Raw genomic sequence first — 20,046 nt, forward strand, 5'->3', positions numbered from 1 at the left:
AGAACGATGATGGCTTTGAATGTTGAAAATCAGAACGATGATGGCTTTGAACGCCGAAACAAAGAATGATGATGGCTCTAAACGCCAAATGTGAGAAGCAATGATGGCTCTGAACGCCGAAACCGAGAATGACAATGGCTCGGATCGCCGAAACTCAGAAGCAATGATGGTTCTGAACGCCAAAACTGAGAACTATGATGGCTCTTAACGCTGAACTGAAAATGTTGATGGCTCTGAACACCGAAACCGAGAATGATGATGGCTCTAAACGCCAAAACTGAGAAAATATGGCGGCTTTGAATGCCGAAACTGAGAAGAGATGATGGCTTTGAACACCGAACTGAAAATGGTAATGGCTCTGAACGCCGAAGCTGAGAAGCGATGATGGCTCTGAATGCCGAAACTGTGAAACAATGGTGGCTCTAAACGCCGAGACTGAAAAGCGATGATGGCTCTGAACGTCAAAACTAAGAACGATGATGGCTCTAAACGTTGAAAATGAGAACGATGATGGCTCTGAACGCCGAAACTGAGAATGATGATGGCTCTGAACGCCAAAAATGAGAACAAGGATGGCTTTGAACGCAGAAACTGAGAATCGATGATGGCTCTGAACGCAAAAACTAAGAATGATGATGGCTCTAAACGCCAAAACTAAGAAGCGATGATGGCTCTGAACGCCAAAACTAAGAATGATTATGGCTCTGAACGCCGAAACTAAGAAGCGATGATGACTCTAAACACCGAAAAATGAGAACGATGATGGTTCTGAACGCCGAAATTGAGAACGATGATGGCTCTAAACGCCGAAACTGAGAATCAATGATGGCTCTGAACGCCGAAACTTAGAATGATGATGGCTCTTAACGCCGAAACTGAGAAGCGATAATGGCTCTAAACGGTGAAACTGAGATTGATGATGCCTCTGAACGCCGAAACTGAGAAGCGATTATGGCTTTGAAAGCCAAAACATAGAATGATGATGGCTCTGAGTGCTGAAACTAAGAAGTGATGATGACTCTGAACACTGAAAATGAGAACGATGATGGTTCTGAAAACCGAAACTGAGAACGATGATGGCTTTGAACGCCGAACTGAAAATGTTGATGGATCTGAACGCCGAAACTGAGAATGATGATGGCTCTGAACACCAAAATTGAGAAGATGTGGTGGCTTTGACGTCAAAACTAAGAAGCGATGATGGCTCTTAAAGCCGAACTGAAAATGTTGATGGCTCTGAACGCCGAAGCTAAGAAGCGATGATGGTTCTAAACGCCGAAACTGTGAAACGATGGTGCTTCTAAACGCCGAGACTGAAAAGCGATAATGGCTCTGAACGCCGAAACTAAGAATGATGATAGCTCTGAACACCGAAACTTAGAAGCGATGATGACTCTTAACGTGAAAACTCAGAACGATGATGGCTGTGAAAGCCGAAAATGAGAACGATGATGGCTCTGAACACCGAACTGAAAATGTTGATGGCTCTGAACGCCGAAACTGAGAATGCTAATGGCTCTGAATGCCGAAACTGAGAATCAATGATGGCTCTGAATGCCGAAACTTAGACTGATGATGGCTCTGAACGCCAAAACTAAGAAGCGATAATGGCTCTAAACGCTGAAACTAAGATTGATGACGACTTTGAACGGTGAAAATGAGAAGGATGATGGCTTTGAACGCCGAACTGAGAACGATGATGGCTCTTAACACCGAACTGAAAATGTTCATGGCTCTAAACGCCGAAACTGAGAATGATGATGGCTCCGAACGCCAAAACTTAGAAGAGGTGGTGGCTCTGAACGTTGAAACTGAGAAGCGATGATGGCTCTGAACGTTGAAACTGAGAAGCGATGATGGCTCTTAAAGTCGAACTGAAAATGTTGATGGCTTTGAACGCCGAAGTTGAGAAGCGATGATGGCTCTTAAAGCCGAACTGAAAATGTTGATGGCTCTGAACGTCGAGACTGAAAAGCGATGATGGCTCTGAATGCCGAAACTGAGAAGGATGATGGCTCTGAAGGCCGAGACTGAAAAGCGATGATGGCTCTGAACGCTGAAACTGAGAAGGATGATGACTTTGAACGCCGAAACTAAGAAGCGATGATGGCTTTGAACGTCAAAACTGAGAACGATGATGACTTTGGATGCCGAAAATAAGAACGATGATGGCTCTGAACACCGAAATTGAGAATGATGATGGTTCTAAACGCCGAAATGAGAAGCGATGATGGCTCTGAACGCCGAAACTAAGAATGATGATGACTCTAAATGTCGAAAGTGAGAAGCGATGATGGCTCTGAACGCCAAAACTAAGAATGATGATGGCTCTGAACGCCGAAACTGAGAAGCGATGATGACTCTTAACACCGAAACTGAGAATGATGATGGCTCTGAACGTTGAAAATGAGAACGATGATGGCTATGAACGCCGAAACTGAGAACGATGATGGCTCTTAACGCCGAACTGAAAATGTTGCTGGCTCTAAATGCCAAAACTGAGAATGATGATGGCTTTAAACGCCAAAAGTGAGAAGAGGTGGTGGCTCTGAACGCCGAAACTAAGAAGCGATGATGGTTCTGAACGCCGAACTGAAAATGTTGATGGCTCTGAACGCCGAAGTTGAGAAACGATGATGGCTCTGAACACCGAAACTGTGAAACAATGGTGGCTCTGAACGCCAAGACTTAAAAGCGATGATGGCTCTAAACGTTGAAACTGATAAGCGATGATGGCTCTAAACGCCGAAACTGAGAATGATGATGGCTTTGAACGCTGGAACTGAGAAGCGATGATGGCTCTAAACGCCGAAACCGAGAAGATAGTGGCTCTGAATGCTAAAAGGAAAATGTGACTCTAAACGTCAAACAGAAATGAGATGTGATGACTCTAAATGTCAAGCTGAAAATGTAAGGAGATATTGGAAGGGAAATATGCCCTAGTATAGCATGCCTCTATAACTCTCGATCCACAGGAAATGTCCGAAAGAGACTCTGTGAGTCTCAAAAGATGTTTCGTTGATGAGTCGGAATGATCAAATTAAATGTAAGTATGAACTCACAATCCATCTTACTAAATCACGAGGCCTGATGGTGTGTTACAATAAGTTGGACGCCTCTAACTCAGCAAACTCTGTTGGAGGAACCCATCGTCATCTCAAAGGAGTGATCCAATGAGGAGTGTCAAGAGAATAGTCCATTGCGGTAACTACTGCTACCTTAACACAAAAATCTACTAAAAAATCATGGATAATGGGGTAGTCAAAACCCAGAAGGTTGTGCTCCTCTGGAGGCTCATCTCAGCAAAAATCATCGAAACTATGGCTAGTAACGCAAATAAACATCCCTCGGTCGAATAATGGAGATTGTGACAAGTCTGTGAGAACACAATCATCTCCACAACTAAAAGAGGGAAATATGCTCCAGTATAGCAACTGGGCATCCAGTCTGCCCTGATGACTCGAGAATAGCTCCAAGGGATGTGTAAGATATCTGACATGTACTTCACTAAAATGATGATATGGTAGGCTATGCATCTGAGGTAACTCCATCCAAGAATCACGACAATATCAAAAAGTACGAGCTCGACTGAATGACTCATGAAAGGTTCTACTAGAGAACCAGGACAAAATGAAAGCAAATCATCAGCCCGGTGTGTATCTCATAAGTTGGGATGATCATGCAAATCAATGGCGACCTACAAATCTCAACCAAAACGGAAATATGCCCTAATATGGCATCAGATGTGTGGTAGGTCAAAAAACCAGATGTCACCAAATCATCCATCACCAAGTGTGTGATCCCGGCCATCCATGTCCACAGCTGAATCGAATCAACAGATCAAAGAAAAGTCTCCCAAAAAGAAAAACATGATGACATCCAAATGCCGAAAGGTGTGAGTCTGATTGAATGGCTGAAGAAAGGCTCCCTTGGGAGATCATGATAAGATAGCAAGCAGGACATCATCTCGGCGTGTATCTCATAGGTGGGAACGATCCTGCAATTCCATGAGGATCTATAAATCTCAACCGGAAAAGAAATATGCCCCAGTATGGAATCAGAAGTGGAATAAGTCGAAAATCAAACAACATCAAATCATCCATCATCAAATGTGTGATCTATGTCACCCAAATCCACAGTTGGATCAAACCCAAACATCAACAAGACGTATCCCGAAAGAAGAAGCATGATGATATCTAAATGCCAAAAGGTGTGAGCCTGATTGAATGGCCCAAGAGAGACTCCACTGAGGGATCACGGTAAGATAACAAATAGGTCATCGTCTCGGTGTGTATCTCATAAGTGGAAATGATCATGCAACTCCATAAAGATCTACAAATTTCAATTGAAAGGGAAATATACCCCAGTATGGCATCAGATGTATGGTAGATCAGAAAATCGGATAACCCCAAATCATCCATCATCAAATGTGCAATCCCAGTCATCCATATGCACAACTGAATTGAGTCCAAACATCAAAGAGGCGTCTCCCAAAAGAAGAAGCATGAGGACATCTAAATATCAAAAGTGTGGGCCTGACTGAATGGCCCAAGAGAGGCTCCACTAAGGGATCATGATAAGATAACAAACAAGTCATCGTCTCGGTGTGTATCTCGTAAGTGGAAATGATCATACAATTCTATGAAGATTTACAAATCTCAACTGAAAGGGAAATATGCCCTAGTATGGCATTAAATGTATGGTAGATCGAAAAATTGAACAATTTCAAATCATCTGTCATCAAATGTGCAATCCTAGTCATCCATATCCACAACTGAATCGGCTCCAAACATCAAAGTGGCATCTCCCAAAAGAAGAAGCACGAGGATATTTAAATATCAAAAGTGTGGGTTTGACTGAATGGCCTAAGAGAGGCTCCACTAGGGGATCATGATAAGATAAAAAACAGGTCATCGTCTTGGTGTGTATCTCGTAAGTGGAAATGATCATGCAATTCCATGAAGATATACAAATCTCAACTGAAAGGGAAATATGCCCCAGTATGGCATCAGATTTATGGTAGATCGAAAAATCGGAAAACCTCAAATCATCCGTCATTAAATGTGCAATCCCAGTCATCCATATCCACAACTGAATCGGATCTAAACATCAAAGAGGCGTCTCCCAGAAGAAGAAACATGATGATATCTAAATATCAATCAAATCTCAAATACCTGTCCAAGTAGGGGTTGTCGAAGACGATATCTGATCCCATGGCCTCAGTGTGGTCTTAAGACACTGGATGTAATGTAGGTTAGGGTGATAAAATAATAGAAATGAAGGGAAACTAGGCCCAAATACCTAATGATAAAAAACTCATGTCCTCATGCATAAAATGCAACATGTATAGAAAAGCTCATGAGTCATGACCTAAGGATGCACAATGTGAATATAATATTAATAATGAGACGATGAAACAAATCAAACTGATAATGAGATATGTAAGAATGATGCAAAAAAAATATCAAACCTAGAATAGGTCAGTGTAAGAAAAGAACAAAGGGGTAAAGCGAATGGGATGAATCACAAGCAATGACAGGAATGATAGCGAAATAAAGAATATACGAAAAAAAGTAATGATCAACTCAAGTCAAACATGGAGTGAAGTCACATCAATAATGAATGTAATAATGGAAAAGACAATGACCCAGAGTCCCTAGGAGAAGGTCACTCATCTTACTCTCAAAGAAATATGACAAAGTGAATACAAAGAAAATAGGATCTTAGAAAGCTCACATAGGAACTCTCAACAACAAACATACTCGATAAAATGACCCTCAGATATCAATATACATGCTCAATAATGGAGAATACTATGCACATACACACATGTGGTTTTTTTTTCTTTTTTTTTTCATCAATTTTTTTCCAATTTTTTTTCAATTTTTTTTTTCAGTTTTTTTTTAATTTTTTATTTATTTTTATTTTTACATATACACAAATACACATACCCTGAACATAAACAAATGAACCCCAAATATGATATCAATAATGAATAGACACACTCCCAAGTGCTAAGGTAACAAAAAACTCTCTCTAACAAGATGACCTTCTCAAACTAAGGATCTCTGAATCAATGTCCGTGGGATAGATAGTGAAAATGATGTGACTATCCTCCATGTAATGAACTGAGGAGGATCATCACTCAGGGTGGAGAGAATATGAAGCAAAACAAGCAATACATAGAATAAAGAAGAAGAGATGAAGAACACAACTAATAAGATATGATGGAATGCAGTAGTGTGATGGTAGAAAAAAATAATAAGAGAAAGATGTCCCCATAGGCCCAAGGCTCACGAAACTCCTAAATAAAGCATGCATACACTAAAGGGCCCCTATCCCGGTGTAAAAATGTAAGCAAGACAATAAGAAAGAAAAGTTATAATGCACATGTGAGGCTCAATGGGCTAGCAACGATTTGTATGTCAAAAGGGACTAACAAGGTATATGGCTAACCAAAATGATGGCCACCCATCCTATGACCATGTCTCAAACATAATATTTCTTCGGTTGATCTACGTTAGTTGGCTTCAAGAATCGGTTTCTATCTAGATCCATCAACCATGCAATGCCCTCTGGGGTCAACTCTCTAATGAAGTAAGGTCCACTCCAATTGGGTCTAAATTTCCCTCTAGGATCTCTTATCAATCCTCTAATGACCCTCAAGACTGAGTCACCCTTCTATAATGGTCTTTCAACAATCTCTGCTATCTTCCCTTGCCAATGACAGATGAAAGAAGAAATGAACTCATCTGATCTCTGTTTGAAACCCTCAAGCTCTCTCCTCGACACATCTACAATAGTGTTAACTGAAAACTGTCACAGAAACTCCTAAACTAAGTCATCCCATGTCCTGCGTCGCGATGACTCCAAATATGCGAACCAATGTCGGGTTGCGTGATTACTACTCAAAAAGTGCTATTTGATAGCTTATAATTAATCCTTTTAAACACTTTTGAGTAGTAGTTTTGGCCTTTTAACTCAATTGGCATGTTAAGGACCCTTGAAAGCAATTTTAATCACTTTGTGTAAGTTTTGGTGTTTTTGTTAGTAATTTGATCACCAAAGCAATTCAAGTCTGAGGAGAGTTTTGAGGAATCTTGGGTAAAGCTTAGAAGTCATTTTCCAAGAGTAAATCCGGATTGCAAGGAGAAAAAGTAAAGAGAATCTGCCAAGAAGCATATTCTTGATGACAGTCGTAGTAGCCACTTTTGGAGCACTTTCTGAGGTCCAATTGATGCATGCTATATACCATTTCAAAGCTCAGGAAGTCAACAATCCAATGCTTTAAACGGTGTGCAATTCGGAGTTGAAACGAAGAAGTTGTAGCCTTTGCAAGCCAATCACTCCCAGCTGAAGGAAGCATTTTCCAAAGTGTTGCGAAATCACCCTTTTGCTGCGAAGTGATTCCGCAGCCTTTTTGTACAGTAGGGTGTATTTCCTTCTGAAGGTGCCCGATATATGCCGCAAGCTGGAAGCTGAGAACCTCAAGGTGGAAGCCAACTTCGCAACCCTGCGAAGATAGCATGTTGTTGCGAAATGATTTCGCAGCCCTTCTTGAGTGTCTGCGAAATCTCGCAGACACCATTTTTTCTTGCGAAATGGTTCCTGGAGCATCCCGATATTTGCTACCGACATTGGGAGATATTTTACATCAGATTTTTATTGTCTAAATCCCAAAATACTCCTTGTAAGCCACCAATTACAAGATTCCTTAGCTTTTAAGTTAGTAAAAAAGAGTAAATATCTATGTAATAATTAGTTTTATATTATATTCATATATATACCTCTCGGGAGCCTGTTCTCAGGGAGGAGATCCTTTTGTAAAGTTTTGGGTAAGCAAGTAAAGTTCAGTTCTTTGTATTGTCTTACCTTCTCACTTTGTATTTTTATTTTCTTACTAAGTTATGAACTCTCTGAGGAGTTTTCCCCAGAGAATGAGTAACTAAACATCTAGTTCCTTGGAGCTCAGGTTGCCGGGGAAGGTTCCAAGTGCAAGAATGCAAAGCTTTGTGGTTTTAGCTAGTAATGAAGAGGAAGTGAAATCCTTTAGTGATTTCTATGTTTTTAGTTAACTTAAAACACCTTAGAGTCACCTGGGCCAACACTTGGTAAGGCAAGTGATTTCCAACCATGGAAATGCACTAGTTTACCCCTTGCGAGCCTCTGGAATGTGACTTTAGGGTAGGATTTTCTAGAATAGCCAACACTTGGTAAGCTTTTGGACTCCAAGGAGACATCCATTAGTTATCTCTTGCGAGCTTGAGACGGGTAATCCAAGGTTAAAGATCACCTTGAATGGTTAAGGCTTAGTGAGAGGCTTAAACCATTGCAAGTTGCATCAATGAGAGAATTAAAGTGAAATCTAATTGAAGGATGTATCTGTACAACACCGGTTAGAGAATTGACTATATGTTGAATCTCTAACGCGAGGAAATGAACCATTTGACCGGAGCCGTGTCTTTTGCATGAGGAACCACCCCAGTGAACCTAACTCTCGAAGGAATTTTTTTCTTCCTAAGTTATTCCCATTACTTATTGTGTTAGTTAGTTTAAGTCTAAATCTTCACCAATCAAAGTTTGTGTTTTATTTCTTAAGCTAACCTTGAAATGAAACAAAACCAATTCACTTTGAATTGATATCATTGATAGCTTGTTAATCCTTCCCAGTGAACGATCCTAGAGCCGCTATACTATAGTAGCTTTGTCTTTGCTACCCTAGTATATAGTGTTATAGGTTATAAATTTTGTTGATTACTCCCTCATTCAAGGAGCACCAGCTGGACACGAACCAACTGAGACACCAATTGGGCACGAATCATTGCGCCACTCAGAGATAAAGGAAACATGGTGATCATCTGTGACTCGTCTAACCCATGGGCCCTCATCACAATACTGTAGAGTCGAAGATGAATGTAGAGACAACCAACGCCCGTGTACCTCTCAATGTCAAGCATCCTGAACTTGGCTAATAGACTGACCAATGGTATACTATCAAGATCATCCCAAGTCGATGAACTGTCAGATACTCTCAATTGCCTCATACATTGCTCAATACGATCCATACATGCATGAGTATCCTCAAGGACCGTGGTCTGGACTACTGCAAACGGGGCAACCTCAGAATGACCATGTGATATATAGGGTGGGGCCTATGACACTATTGGAACAGGTGGCAGTGGTGGAGGTGGCAATGAGTCATAAGGTGTCTCATCATGAGCTATGGGTTGTCTACTCTACTGACTGCCTATCTCTTGCCTGAGATTGGCCAAGGCCTCCTTAATAGAAGCCATGGAGGTCGTGAACTGGTCAACTGTGACAATCTGCTGATCGATGCCTGATCTCTTGGAAAATTGAACTGGGCTCCCTTCTACTCTGACCCAAAATGGTAATCCACATTGAGAATGAAGGACCAATCCTGAAGAGCATGAAGCATGAAGCATGAGATATGGTATGCACAGGGAAAACATGGAAGAAATTCTAGTCTGAACTGGAATGAGTAAGGCATCAAAGTGTAGAAGGATTGTCCAACTATAACTCAAACCCGTACTGATCTCTATGCACTCTCAACTGGAGACCAAATGAGGGAGTACTAGACTCAAAGTGTAACCAAAGAGTCTCTGAAGGCCCTTAGATGCACCCACATGTAGAGAGGAAATCCTGATCAAATGATCTAAGGCTCAACCTATAAGGTCAAGGTGGCTCTAAGAAGAAGTGAAGTGGACTTTAAAGGATTCCTAGCAGAAGCGATCATACCCTCCGGTGGTACGCAACCCTCTGCACACCTCCGAAGAGACGGGGCGCTTCCATGCAAGGTGGTCATCACCTCCACACATGCACTACCTCGACATCCCAGGGAGTTTCCTATAGTGAAATCTCTTGCAACTCTAAGCACTCGGTAGTCAATTAAAGTGCATAGTGAGCGATGTGGGTGCATCCGAAAATCCTATCAAACTAAGCAAAGAGAAAACACACTAGTCACACAAATATCCTGAAATCTAGCTCTGGGCTATACAGGTCTTCAAAGATCGGACTCCAATCAGCATCAATGTGTCGGCCTCCTCTAGAATGCTCCCAAACATCGATATAGCTCATCACTAGACCCTACTCTTAACTGCTAGCTTGGTCGAAGAGCAAACAAAGTAACAAGTCTTATATCAAATAGGAGATCAAGGGAAACAAGGTCGATTGAGACTAGGGGGTTGGAGGTAAGGGGATATATGTGTGTCCCACACAGACAAACAATATAGCCATCACATAGAAGAAAGCAGTCATGCAAATAACAGGTATATCACTCATATCTACACACAAGCTAGGCAAAAATATGATAAGCAATATGGGAATATAACAAGAATAAACAATATGTTGAGATAAACAAGTCAATCAATGTAATCAACATGTCAACATCACAAATGAACATAACAGCCAAATATGTATCACAGATAAACATATCAAAGCTCTCAACGTGTAATCAACAACCAATCATACCGAGACACATAGAGAGGGGTATCCATTGATCGACCAATCAAACGCCACATTTCCCTCAACTTGAGTTCAAGTTTGACCCTCTAAACACTCCCAAGTGGAGTCACTATTTTGTGGACCCTGCATTTTGCTTGATGCGTTCGCACTCGATGGTAAAACTCTTTTTTTATTTATTTGGAGAAAATTTGATTTTTTTTAAAAAAAGACTTGGAGTCACCACTTAGTTTTGTTTTATTTTTGAAGGAAAAAACAAAATAAGAAAGAAAAAACCCTAAGTGTGACTCTTGGAGAAGAAGAAAAAAAACAGGTCTATGAAAAGCTGAGTTTGGGTCCGGACGTCAAGTTACTTATTGGGAAGGTACGGTGGTGAGCTGTAGTACCTCTCTAAGCCCCTATACGTATGGCCTCTGTTAAACGAATTGAGGAAATTGTGGCAATTAATTAATTAATTATGGATACTAAGAAAAATAATCAATGAACAAGTCATGGTGAAAATTAATATACACAAAAATAATAATGAAATCTAATTACAAGAAAATAAAAAATAAATGATGAGGAATTATGAAAAATGATTTATTGAACTAAAAATATAAAATTTAAAAAAAATAGTTTTCAAGAAATTTCAAGGGATTTTATGAAGAATGATTTTGAATTAATGATTTTAATTTGTTTATTTACAAAAAAAGAAGTTTCAATTTATTTTCAATTAATGATTTGATTCAATTTCATTTGTATTTAATTTTCAAAAAAAAGTTATTTGTACTTATTGTATCAAAAAAAAAAATTATTACAAAATTTTAATTTGGCAACAAAAATTATTTTACTTGATTTTTTTTTAGAAAATAATGAATTTTTACAATTTTATTTTAAAAAGTACTTTGATTCATTTTCATTTAAAAAAAAGTGATTTCTAGAAATTATTTATAACAACATAACTTTATTTGCAAAAGGAATTTTAATTAAAAAGAAAAACTAAGATTTAAATCCTCTATTTCTAAAAAAAAACACTTTTAATTCCATTTTAATTAAGGAAAAAAATTCATTTAAAAAAACATATATTTTTGGACAATTTTATTAAAAATTAATTTTTGGGACAACTTTATTTACAAAACAATTTTTGGACAATTTTTATTAAACAAAGAAATTTTTGGACAATGTTATTAAAAACAATTTTTCTAATTCTATTAAAAACAATTCTTTTGGATTTTTTTCTAAATGCATTTTGTTTGGATTTTTATAAATAAATAAAAAACTTTCTTTTATTAAAAATAATATTTCAAAATTATTGTTTTATCAAAACACATTTACTAAATTCTTCCTCTCATTTAAACAAAATTTCTAGTTTGTTTGATGTTCAATTGTGTACACACTCAATAAATATATATATGAATAAATATTTACAAAAACTAATAAAAATAAAACCAAATAAAAGTGAGAAATAAAATATGTACCCAAATAAATTTACAACAAGTTCCACGTGTCATCAATTCGTACTCAACCAACAAGATTGCAGAATAAGTCCATGTAAAAACAAAAATAGCACAAATGTAAATATCTAAAAATGTATAAAATTCACAATGGATATTCAAGCCCAAATTCAAACTTCAAATTAGCCTAATAAATTTCACCAATTAAAAAAATATACCCAAATTAGCAAATCACAACAAAAATATATCACATGCCAATAGTCATAGTGCAAGATTTCCCAATTAATTACCAAAATACAAGCACAATTAATCAAGCTCAAATACAATAAATCAAAATAAATTCAATTAGGCCTAAATTTAATATCTCATAATCCAAACCCAATTTTAATATGCAAACCTGTACCCTATACCAAAATCAACCCAATTTATATTAATCCCAATTTACTATCAAAATCAAACACAATTTAATAAGTAAATAACTAAATAAATTAAACGATCTCAAAACACCCAAACCTATATATATCAAACAATAATAAATATAATGACAACAATAATAATAATAAAAACAAGACAAAATTAAATTTTTTACTATGTTGGACCTGGTGTGGGAAATGAAGAAAATGGGGGAAAAGTAGGGATGATCATCGGCTGGCAATGGCTCATCGGCGGCGATTGGCCGGTGGTCCTGTCGACGATAGTGAGGGTTGACGGATTTTTGGGAGACAAAACAAAATAAAATAAAATAAAAATAAAAATGGGAGGGAGAAAACGGGAGAAAATGGGAAGGAAAGAGGAGAGAAAATGGAAAGGAAAAGAAATAGGGGAAGCCTGTGCGGGAGTTGGGAGAAGAAAAAAAGAAAAAAAATGGGGAGAAGAGATGGGAGTCAGCCGTGTATGGCGTTCGGGTAGAGAAAGGGTGGGCAAAAATGGGGGGAAAATGGCAGCCCTTCTTTGGAAATGGGGGTGCCAAAGGGAAGAAAGGAGAGTGGAGGAAGAAAATCTGAAGTGAGGAGAAATAAAATAAAATGAAAAGATGATAGAAGAAAGGTGAGGGGGCATGTGGTGACGTGGGGTATGTAGGTGGAGGAGAAAAAGGAAGAGAGAGGAGAGAGAAAAGAGGAAAGAGATATTGAAAAATAAATAAAAATAAAACATAATATAATAATAAAATAAAAATAAAAATAAAAATAAAAATAGTAATAATAAAATAAAATAAAATGAAAAATAATAAAAACTAATAATCAAATAGTGAGTGAGTGGGTAAAAAACATCACACATAATTGGGATTTGAAATCTAAGTATAAAATTGAGTTCAAAATTAATGTAAAAATAAAATTGAGATAAATTTTTTGTCTACATAAGTTTATTAATTTTTAAAAATAACTAAAAAAAACTTAAATAATAAACTCATTAATATCATAATGTAATAAAAATATAATTTTTTTAACATATAATAAAATAGTATATTTAAAAAAATTATTTTTAAATACAACTTATCCAAATAAGTTTTTTTTTTTTTTTTAAAAAATAATTTGTCAAACATTTTTATTTTTATAAATACTAAAAAAAAATATTCTTGAACTTAAAAATAATTTTTAAAATCGATCAGTAGAAAATGTAGCAAAATAGACAAACCCAAAATATTTTGAACCTCTTTTTTATGTTTTTAAATATGTTTTAAAAATAATTTTATATGTAATGTTTTACTTTATATTAATTTTTTAAATTAATTATTTAAAAAAAAACAATTGAAATATAGAGCGTGTTTGGTGGAGTTTTTAAAAAGAGTTTTCTATTTTTAAAAACATAAAACAGTTTTTAAAAATTCATAATACTGTTTGATTATTGTTCTCTATTTCCAATTTTTAAAAATAAAGTGAAATAGAAAATACATTTTAGAAAACAAGTAAAAGTTATTTTCACTAGTTTTTAAAAACAATAGAAAGACAAATACACTCTATTATTTATTTTCTACATAAAATTATTATTTTTCAATTTTTTTTGTCATGCAAATTAACTTCTAATTAAACAAAACTTAATGCCTTAGATTTATTAACAAGTTTATTAATTTTTAAAAATAACTAAAAACTTAAATAATAAACTCATTAATATCAAAATATAATAAAATATAATTTTTCTAACATATAATAAAATAATATATTTTCTGCTAAAAATATAACTTATGATTTTATTATAATATTACTATTTATGTTTTATTAAAAATTATATATATATATATATATATATATATATATATATATATATATATATATTAATTTATTTGTAATTCCAAAATTATTTTCATTTTCAATAAGACTTCAATTAAATTTAATTAATTAATATTATTTAAATTAAATTTAAAATGCTTTTACAAAATGAAAATAAAATTCTTTTTAAAAAAAAATTATTCAAACAAGTCTTTTTGTTTTTTATTTTTAAAATCCTTTTATAAAAGTAAATTACAAATATCTTTAATTTTATAAAACATTAAATTTTTTTTTATTCTTTAACTTAAAAAATTTTTCTAAAAAAAGCATGAGAAATCACCATCAAACAAAAAATTCAAATAAAATAATTAAAGTACTTATTTAACTTGTATTAAAAATGAATATTAAAATTATTTTTATCTTATATAAATTTTTGTTTCATGCAATAAAAAAATTATTTCATAATTCAAAAAATATATTTATCTTTAACTCACATATAATTATAAATTTAATTTTTATTTTCTAATAAGAATTAATTATTTATAAATTAATTTTATAAAATTTTTATAAAATAAAAATAATATGTTGTCTTTAAAACCAATACAATTCTTTTATTCAAACAAACTTCTTGTTTTTTGTTTTAAAAAACTATTTTTTAAAATATCTTGTCAAACACTCTAATTTTTAAAAAATACCGCCAAACATACCCTATGTTTTTAAAAACTCAAAATTGTTTTTTTCTTCCTTTTTTTTTTTGTCCTTGTAGAATTCAATTACCAAACAGCCCTAATTATTTTCAAAATTTTCATCAGAGAAAATTGTCTGCTAAAACACTGTAGAAAAGGTCAGACCTGAGAATGTAAAAAGTGTAGGACGTGGCGATGGGCCAGATGGAGACTATTCCGAAAAAGCATGTGAAAGAAAAATTTTTCTTTAATTGTCTCACGCGGATGGGTATGTAACAGAGATTGAAAATGATGTCGTCATTATTTCCGTTTGCCTTTTCCCTTTCCATTCAACAAGGACCCAGCACCGGCAGCTGCGGCAGCACTGGGTTTTATGGGAATCAGATCCCTCAGTATTTTATTTTACCCGGTTGATTGAGTCATTCATTTCACCCCATCTTTTTTTATTGTAATCATCGCAGGCGCAAAGACTTCGAATTCTATGCTTCCAAAGTAATTCATAATGTTCTAAGTTTTGTAAGTTCCTTTTCTTCCTCCCCTTCCCCCCCTTTCCGCCCAATCAACAACTCAAAAATCTCAGGCAGAAAGCGTGATTCAAAGTTGCCTTTGTTTTCCCTCTCCTTTTTCGTTTGTGGGTTTTTTTTTTTTCTTTCTTTAAATTTTTTGGATGTATTTCATATTAAGAAAAGTTGATTTGTGTGTTTCCTTTGTTGACCGAGTTGGTCTTAGTCACAGATATTTTCACTTCCATCCATGGCTGCTGATATATCTCCAAATTCTTCTTGATGCTGCGGAAGATATTGTTGAAATAGGAAAAACTAGTTGGAGAGATCAATTGTTGCTCTGATTTGATTTTGATTGAAGAGGGATGGGTTCATTCATGGGGCATGTTCTGCCAGGAACGCTGTTTCTAGCAGTGGGTTTGTGGCACATATGGAGCGCAGTGGTGAGATTTGTGATGAACCCAAAGGGGTTTCAGGTTCGGGTTTGGAACCCTGTGTCTGGTTTTGATGGAAGGCTTAGATACTTGGAGCTTTATGTGGTGGCAATCGGAGCTTTTATTGATATGTGCATAGAGCTTTTGTATTCAACTCATCTCCAGTTCTTTGTGAATGGGGTCTTGAACCCATCTCACATGAATGACTTTGAGCACTCTGGGATGCTTCTCATGTTCTTTATTTTCGGGGTCGTCGCCTTGCTCTCTCAGCAAACCGGGTTGGTATTTGTTTTGTGTTTACTTTTGATTTTCTTCCTCCTTTTTGCTTTGGTGTTGTGCAATTTTATCACTATATGTTTAGGTTTTGGTTTCTCTGGAAAAAAAAAAAATATCATGGAGGAACAGGTTTGGACATTTTAATTTGATTTGTTTTTGGTGAATTTTGAATCATAAATAATGGTGGAGATGTGGTGATCTGGTAAAAGTTTCCAGGTTTCAAAATTTTGGAATGGCAATGTCTAGTATTACAAATGGCAATGATGGCAATGACTAGTTGTGAATTGCTTTTCGATTACTTTTTTGAGTGCAAAGGGGAATTGGTAGTTGGACTAAGAAATGTTAGCATTGTTATTTTCACTGTGAAATTGCATTTATATTACACTATCACGTATAATTTGTAGACCTTTTGCTTGTCTCATGTAAGGTCCAAGATGAAATACCACATCATACTTCATTTTGTGTTTCCATATGATTGCAATTGTCAATGCAGGAGGTGGTGCCCCAAATTTTCTCTGGATGCAACTGATTGAAAAAGATAATAGCAGTAGGATCCAAATAGCATTGTTAATTCCCTATGGGGGAACCAGTTTGTTTGAATTATCTTGGTACTAAGAGTGGAGGTAGTTATATCTTAAGAAAATCATTCATTCTAATCTTTATATTTAGAAAATTGTGATTAGTGTGATAGATTTGTATCTGTGTGCCTCCAGGCAGAGTTTACACTAGTAGTTGTACTTATTAGCTGTGAGACCCACGGCAGTTATCCTTTGGTTTGGATCATCAGTACATTGGATACTTCTTCATAATTATCAGCTGTTGGATATGAAACAGAGAACCCAAACTCAGTCGATGGCAGTTTCACTGGATAACTCTATCAGGCTTTTCTTTGTGTGTTTATCCCAATGTTTCTTATGAATTTCCTTGGCTTTTATCAGTGATTTGATGGTTATTACTCTACACATTTATGCATTTTCCAGTTACTAAAAAAAATACTGGAATCCATTTCTCTGGATACTATTCTAGTCACCTACTCTGATTACTACCGAGAGTGCAACCCTTTCCACCTTACGTTGTTTAAGTATCATTTGTCCACATTTTAAAAATTTAAGGCCAACAGCATAGTGAACTACTAATGACCCACTTTAGCTTTATATTTGGTTTCCCAGAAATGATTATGGGGAACCCAAGAAGCAGTGGCCCTAACCACTTCAAAAATCTGTTTGGGTTATCTTTAATCTCAAGTAAGCCCTTTGTTTGACTTCTCAACACCAAATGCATGAAAATAAAGTGCAACCTAAGCAAATCAAATAAACATCCTTTCATTTTTCTCAATAAATTCTCTTATAAAATGTGGGAAAATAGTATGATGCACAAATTAAGATCTAGCGCGTCTCAAGCCCAAGGCATATTCATCATTAGTATTTCATATTTTACTACTTGGTCAAATTTTGGAGCCTTTACAGTCTACAATGTACCTTACAAAGTTCCTGTTAAGTATCTTACATAAAAAATGTTTCCCATAAGTATTTAAGTCTCAAGGCATTGATTGTTGCAGGCATTCTTTTAAAGATATGGTTTAGCTTGCTTACATAGAATTAAACAATGATAATAGAGAAAGATTTATACACATTTTTTTAAATAGAAGCTATATGGACATTATAATTAAAGAACAGGTAACTCATATGCCATTACTTAAACCGTGATTTCTTGTTAACCTTATGTTCTGCCCATTACCTTCGGAACTTGTTCTTGTGATTGCTCTTGATCGGCCTTTTTACAACTAGAAACAGCAATGCAATAATGAGATTTTCATCAGTAACTATGGCTGACCATATTTTTTCCCTTTTTTCAGCTTAGTTCCCTTGCCAGAAGGAGCTCTCTGCTTGATTGCTGCCACAGCGTTCTCTGCAGAGTATTTCCTATTCTATTTCCATTCAACAACCCATAAAGGACTTGAGGGGTACTACCACCTTCTCCTTGTGATCCTGATCGGTCTATGCATTTTATCCACTATTTTTGGGGCCCTCATGCCAACCAGCTTTCCAGTTGATCTGTGTTGTGGCATTGCTATAGCCCTCCAAGGCCTCTGGTTTTATCAGACTGCCTTCACTCTCTATGGGCCTATGATGCCAGAAGGTTGCCGGCTTAAAGAAAATATGATATCATGTCATTCACCAGAATATCAAGTTCGGGGTGAGTTGCTGGCTAACTTCCAGCTATTTATCATAGCATTTGGTGTCCTTGTTGCAGTTGTAGGATCATATGGGTTCGCTGCTTCAAGATTTGGGCATCCTGATCTTAGGAGCTTGTGTGCAGCAGAGGATGAACTAGATCGAGATTAAAGTGCGGTATGTCATATTCATTCTGTATCCCATTCATTCTGACTGAAGCAGGGTCTGCCATCTTTATTCTGCCCTCCATTTGCTTATGAGTTTCTCCCAAAGACATTTAGAGAACTCATGAAATTTAACAATTTGTCCGCATGCCATTGAAGGGTGGAGGTGCATTTTATATAAGAACATCAGTTAAAATTTAACAAAAATTAAGAACTTCACTTCCTGGAATCTAAAAAATGATCCTATATTTGCAATTTGAATTGCCATAGAAAAAAAAGAGGATTGGTTTCATTTCCCTCTGTTAGACAATGCTAAAATTTTGGCCCTTTTTTGGATTAAAGTTATATTCTGGTTCATGATTACAAATTTATTGTTTGTAACAATTTTCACACTTGATATAATTAAGTAGCAGCTAAACTTCTATTCATTGTAGGACCGCTCTAGATTCACATTTGCCAATTTTGATTTACCTCAAAACTCTGCTTAGCAGCAGCAGTTTTTCATTTTTTTTTTTTTTGTTAAATTTTCATGGGGTAAAAGATCATGGGCTAACCACCAAATAATGTTGTGTAAACCAGGAAAAATAAGGAAAGAGATCACTTCCCTTCAAGATCATGTATGCGAGAGGGTTTGGATGAGATGAGTAAGGTTTAGGTTGAATTCCATTTGAATTAATACTATAAACCCTTTTGCAAATGGTTAAAATTAATCTCCACTATAATAAATGGAGTTAGATAGGTTTTTTTTGGAGATTGAAGAAGTGTACTAGTGTTAAAGAAGATGTTTCCTCCTGCTAGTGATGATGACTCGAGCATTTTTCTGTTTCTACAGGTTTCTGATACATGTTGAGCAAGTGATTCACATTGAAGTTAACACAGAGGATTTTTCTTTTCTTTTTCTTTTTGTCTAAGTATTCATTGCTGGGGAAGCAAGTAATGTAGACCACATTCTTATGGACATTACTTATATAAATGCAAATGTTATGCAGGGAATGGCTTTTCGACATTATTTACTTATCCTTAGTTTGTAGATCCTAGTTCTCTTTGCTTTTTCAGGCAATTATTACTTTTGAGATGTATTCGACCTTAAGGCCTGGTCTACTATTACTCCATTGAAGCTTTCGTTTTTATTCTGATTAGAATTTAGTTTTGTTTTATCAACATGTTTCTCTTTCTCTTTACATTAGTTTACCCTTATTCCTCCATTTGAGCCAATGGTTTCATTATTAGTTTTTGATATATAATGGGATTATTGTCTCTTAGTGAACCCTTTAAGTAGGGTTGCTACAATAATGGGGCAATGCTCAGGTCCATGCCTTACTATCTACTATCCTAGGCTCTCTAAATCTACTCACAACGAAAACATGGTGTATTCAAAACCAATAAAAAAAATTATATATAGAGATTAGTACTATACGTATGATATGAATGTTCCCAGATCAATTCTTGTTAGTGTAGAAAACTCCAAATCAGCAGAAGATCTCCTAAACCATTAATCTTCCACTGGATGACTCCTTGAGTTTAGGCATTGAGATGGTAAAAATCTCTAAGTTAGAGGCTAGGGTTTTCTCTTTAGACTAATGGGAGAGAATGACAAAATCTGAAGCCTTTACCCTTAAGGGGGTATTTATAAGCTTCCTATTAGCCTTAACTAACTCAAACTCACCTTAGGCTTGAGTCACTTAAACTA

The 20,046-nt window shown here is 35.7% G+C and overlaps 1 protein-coding gene across 9 annotated transcripts; it reads left to right on the forward strand.

Annotated features, from left to right (window-relative positions):
- The first annotated feature begins 15,060 nt into the window (after positions 1–15,060).
- Positions 15,061–19,561, forward strand: LOC100246499 (uncharacterized). Of its 9 annotated transcripts, none has more exons than XR_009464966.1 (5): positions 15,061–15,321; positions 15,535–16,020; positions 17,874–18,369; positions 18,936–19,000; positions 19,189–19,561. XR_009464966.1 is itself a non-coding variant. In XM_059734683.1 (4 exons), exons 2-3 carry the CDS (start codon positions 15,674–15,676, stop codon positions 18,361–18,363), a joined length of 837 nt encoding a protein of 278 aa, XP_059590666.1. In that variant the 5' UTR covers positions 15,061–15,321; positions 15,535–15,673; the 3' UTR covers positions 18,364–18,369; positions 19,189–19,561. The 9 variants fall into 9 exon arrangements, 5 of the variants coding, with proteins under 5 accessions (XP_059590666.1, XP_059590677.1, XP_059590667.1 ...); XR_009464969.1 differs by having other exon boundaries at positions 15,064–15,321; positions 15,541–16,020; XM_059734683.1 differs by lacking the exon at positions 18,936–19,000.
- The last annotated feature ends 485 nt before the right edge of the window (positions 19,562–20,046 follow it).

This window comes from Vitis vinifera, chromosome 2, assembly GCF_030704535.1.
Source record: "Vitis vinifera cultivar Pinot Noir 40024 chromosome 2, ASM3070453v1".
NCBI lineage: Eukaryota > Viridiplantae > Streptophyta > Magnoliopsida > Vitales > Vitaceae > Vitis > Vitis vinifera.

Bases quoted from the DNA above. Each gene is read 5' to 3' on its own strand.
- LOC100246499 (XM_059734683.1), top strand. From the start codon at position 15,674: ATGGGTTCATTCATGGGGCATGTTCTGCCAGGAACGCTGTTTCTAGCA. The intron at 16,021-17,873 runs GTTGGTATTTGT...CCCTTTTTTCAG, and splicing joins TTGCTCTCTCAGCAAACCGG to CTTAGTTCCCTTGCCAGAAG.